Source organism: Frankliniella occidentalis, unplaced genomic scaffold, assembly GCF_000697945.3.
Source record: "Frankliniella occidentalis isolate FOCC.00 unplaced genomic scaffold, Focc_3.1 Scaffold4443, whole genome shotgun sequence".
Taxonomy (NCBI): Eukaryota; Metazoa; Arthropoda; class Insecta; order Thysanoptera; family Thripidae; genus Frankliniella; species Frankliniella occidentalis.
In genome coordinates, this window is record NW_026271490.1 from 1 (window position 1) to 4,161 (window position 4,161).

Consider the following 4,161-nt stretch of genomic DNA (forward strand, 5'->3'; position numbering starts at 1 on the left):
CCCCGCCCCGCCATGGCGAAACTGAATTGAATGGCTCGCCCGCCATGCCCCCGTCGACTCCGAATACGGCAGGCAGCAGCAGAGAGAAGGGGGCCCGCCCCTGCTGCTAGGCGCGCCTTTCTCGGCTGGGAGTGGATGATTACTGCATTTGTCTCTCCCGGGGCACACGTGCAAGGCCCAGCCCGAGAGCCCGCCCGGCCCACCCCGTCCCATCCCGTCCGGAGGGGAGGAGGCTCCTCGTGGGCTCGTGTTCGGAACGCGCTCCGACCTGATAAATAATTTTACGGCACGCTCCCGCTGCTGATCTGCGTGCGAGCGAATAGTAAAACGCCGAGGTCGAATAAGGGCGGCTGAGCAGGGGAGACAACAAACAACAACAACAACAAAAAGAGGGGGAAAAAAGGGGGGACTCACGCAGTGGTGGAATGCCGCGTGTAGCAGGTGTCCTTGGTGAGGGGGGTGACGCTGGCGTCGAGGGCGCTCCTCCGCCGTCGGCGATGCACGCTGCAGGCAGTCAGCACGAACAGGACCACGTTCATCATGACGAGGAACGTCACGGGCGCGTAGAAGTACGGCAGGGCGGCTCGATCAGCTGGAATAAGGCAAAGTAGACAGAGATAGAGGGAGATGTATATAGAGAGGCTTACAGAGTGATGGGAGGGGAGGTGGGGGAGGGGGAAGGTCACGAACGTGTCAGGCCCAGCGCCGGTCGCGTACAATCAAACCCTGTCATGCGCGGCCCAACTGGCACGTGAGATCGCCAGGGCTACAACACTGGGGACAAAAAAAAAACACACAACAACAACAACAAAAACAAAACAAGCTGCGATCTATGATTATGTCACGCACTCACTTTGGAACCAACAGAAGTCGACCCCGAAGCGCGGCTTGACGTAGGACGACGGGATGGTGGGCGTGAGGTCCATGACGAGGGTGACGCCAAGCAGCACGCAGGGCAGCGACCAGGCGTACATGGAGTAGAGCACGAAGCGGCGCCGCTCCGTGCGCCGGCACCAGCGCTGCGCCGGCCTGGGGGCGGGCAGACGGGGGGTCATGACCATGACGGCGGCCGGCATGTCCAAGCTATAGCCGGGGCTGGGAGCCGGCGAGACTCACCTCAGCGCCATGTTGTACCACGTGTTGATGCACATGACGTTCAGCCAGAGGAAGCAGGCGACGAACGAGAACTGGACGATGCAGGCTGTGGCGAACGGACACGGTTGTTACGACCAACTCGTTGCTATCTCGCTTGTGTAAGTAGTAGTAGTACTTCGCGCGGACAAGACAACTTACCGACGCCGAAGCAGAAGCCGCCGTTGAGGGAAGAGCCCCACAGCTGGACGAAGGCCAGGGTGAGGTAGGCCACGCACAAGCACACCACCTGGCACATGAGCGCCTTGCCGTGCACGTCGCGCAGGGCCGGCGTCATGGCGTACAGGATGAAGGTCGTCACTAGAAAGGGCACGGATAGCAGCAAGCCTAAACGGAGACATAACCAAAAGAGGATTTTCTTGTTTATTTGTGTTACGTCTTCTAGGACGACAACTACTTCCCGACCCGATGAACTAGGGAATCAGTTAAGCCGTCTGGTGGATGAGAATAACAGTTTTCAATTTTGAATGGACGATGTGAAGTGGTGTGTGAAAGAGAGGGCGAGATAGTAGGGATGGAGAGGAAACGGACACAAGCGTGAGGTCATGAGCAGGACGTGGGTTGGGCGGCGCAAGGGCGGGGCGGAAGGTGGAAGTGAGGGAGCGATGAGCAGCGCGCTATCTGTTGTGCCGACTCTCATGTCCGGTCCGGTCGGCGCCAAAGTCCCTGCTCCGCCCCGCACTCTGCGCTCTGATTACGCGACATTCCGCGAGAGAGTGTGACTGGCCCGGCCCCGCCGCGGGCCCCGCCGTGGGCCCCGCCCCGCCGTGGCCGCGGCCGCGGACAGCTGACGCAACGAGTCTTTATCGCACCGCTATCGGACTCACCAATGGGGTACAGGATGAACTGGAGCCCGCTGCGTCTCGGGCCCTCGGGCGGCGGGAAGCAGATGAGCGGCAGGATCATGACGTCGCCGTTGTCCGTGTCCGGGAACACGTCCATGCAGAACTCGTCCGTGCCGAGGGGGTGGTCGTAGAGGAAGGGCACGATGAGCGAGCCGTTGGCCAACAGGTAGAACTCGTCGCGGCTGTCCACGTGCGGCTCGAGGCGGAAGCGGCCGTGGCGGCAGGGGTTGCCGACGAGCATGTCGTAGCCCTCGCCCTCCGTGATGACGGTCTCCTCCGGGTATGCGTCCGCCTCGTCCTCATCGTCGTAGTACATGAGCGAGCCGTCGAGGGCGGCCTCCGACAGCTCCTCCTCGTACTCGACGAAGGGCGGTATGAACTCGAGTGGGCTCTCCACGCACGTCTTCTTCTCGCTGAGCACGCGCTGGCCCGGCGGACAGCACTTGGGCACGACGGGTCGGAAGGGCGGCTCGGTGGTCACGTTCGTGGTGCCGTTCCCGTCGGCGGTGACAACCGCGACCGTGGTGGAGGCCGAGGTAGACGTAGTGGAGGTGGGGAGCGTCGTGGGGGCGATGGTCGTGGTCGTGGTAGTCGTTGTTGTGGTAGTCGTGGTAGTCGTGGTTGTCGATGTCGACGTGGAAGTAGGGGTTGTGGCAGCAGTTGTCGGGGCGGTGGAGGGCTTGAGGTCTTCGGGTTCGTCGTACCCGACGTCGATGTCCTCGTCGTCAGTGGTGGGTGGTGGCGGCCTCTTTGGCGGGTTGAACCATTCGACGTCCAGCTTTGGGGAGCGCGTGGTCGCCTCCACCTCCTCAATCTCCTCGATGTCCTCCGCGCCCAGGCCCGGCACCAGGGACGCGCCCACCCTGGGTCCAGCTTTGCCGCGACTCTCAGACACCACGGGCGGCGGCGCCTTCTTGACCTCCACCTGAGGGGGGCCGCCCACAGGTGGTTTCACTGCTGCCCCGGGGGCGGCTTTCGACCCAGCGTCCACCACCACCACCACAGGCTTGTTTCCGCTGGATGGTGACGGCTTTGTAGGGGGCAGCGCGGGGGTCACGGGTGTGGAGGCCGCAGGGGCCGCGGGGGCGGGCGTCGCATCGAGCCCCTTTCCGCGCGGCGGTGGCCGATCCTTTTTAGAATCCGGTCTCCTCCCAGGGTCCTTACGGTCCTTGGCGTCCTTGGCGTCCTTGGGCGCAACTGGAGTGGCGGCAGCGATGGTCGCCGTGGGTGCAGGTGCCACCGTAGGTGCAGGCGCCGCAGGACCGGCGGGGGGCGGCGGGGCTGGTTCTACAGAAGCGGGGCGCCCGACAAGGGTCGGCACCGGCGACGTGTCATTGCGCAAGTCAACAGCCACGGCCGCGGTCACCAACACCGTCACCAGCGCCACGGCGAAGAGCCACTCGCCGCGACCGAGCGCCATCTCCGCAAACCACACGGTCCTGGGCTTCCCTCGGAGGCGCGACGCTTCGCACGGCACGATGTGCGTCGTGGAGATGGACGAGATGGGCGAGCACGCGCCGAGCCCACGCGAGTCACTGGGCCCCGCTCCGCCGCGGCTCGGAACGCTCGGCACCGGCCGACGCCAAACTGAGCCAGCGATAAGCGGGCTGATAACGCAACGTCACCTGGTCACCAGCCGCGCAATGCGCTGCAACGTCTCGGTGCGTCTGCAACACGCCCAGCCCCCCAGCCCAACCCAGATGTCAGTGTGACGGTGTCCCCTTGTTATTGCGTAAAAATGTAGTGAGTCCAGCCAGGCAGTCTCAAAATGGAGCAAGTGACTGTTCTCTCCAGTTACACAGAAGAATACGTCGGCTGTGAACACATTGGGAAATAAAGGTGTTTTAAACGCAAAAATACATGTCTTTAACATTTGATGATAGTATTTATTGAATCCCATAAAACCAAAGAGTCAAGTGAGGATTGCACAATTAACTGTTTACACATCTGATATTTGGTGTGAACATGAAAGTTTTAGAGAACCAGTTACAGAAAACTACCAGTCAATATTATGAAAAATTTAACAACTTAACAATAAAGAGGAAAACTAGCGTGCAGCAGATATTTGGGTAGACAACATTGTATGTGACTAGTTTTAAAAGATAAAATATTATTAAATTCTTAACCAGGAACAATAACTATTTTACTAGATACCATAGTAGAT

At 60.7% G+C, this 4,161-nt stretch overlaps 1 protein-coding gene across 2 annotated transcripts; it reads right to left on the minus strand.

The window, feature by feature from the left end:
- Positions 1-11: 11 nt before the first annotated feature.
- On the minus strand, positions 12-4,155 carry LOC113205962 (probable G-protein coupled receptor Mth-like 14). Of its 2 annotated transcripts, none has more exons than XM_052276798.1 (5): positions 1,980-4,155; positions 1,294-1,452; positions 1,117-1,201; positions 854-1,029; positions 12-592 (listed from the first exon to the last, which is right to left on the minus strand). In XM_052276798.1, the coding sequence occupies exons 1-5, from the start codon at positions 3,415-3,417 to the stop codon at positions 411-413; spliced, it is 2,040 nt and encodes a 679-aa protein (XP_052132758.1). In that variant the 5' UTR covers positions 3,418-4,155; the 3' UTR covers positions 12-410. The 2 variants fall into 2 exon arrangements, with proteins under 2 accessions (XP_052132758.1, XP_052132757.1); XM_052276797.1 differs by having other exon boundaries at positions 13-592; positions 1,294-1,479.
- Between the last annotated feature and the right edge of the window lie 6 nt (positions 4,156-4,161).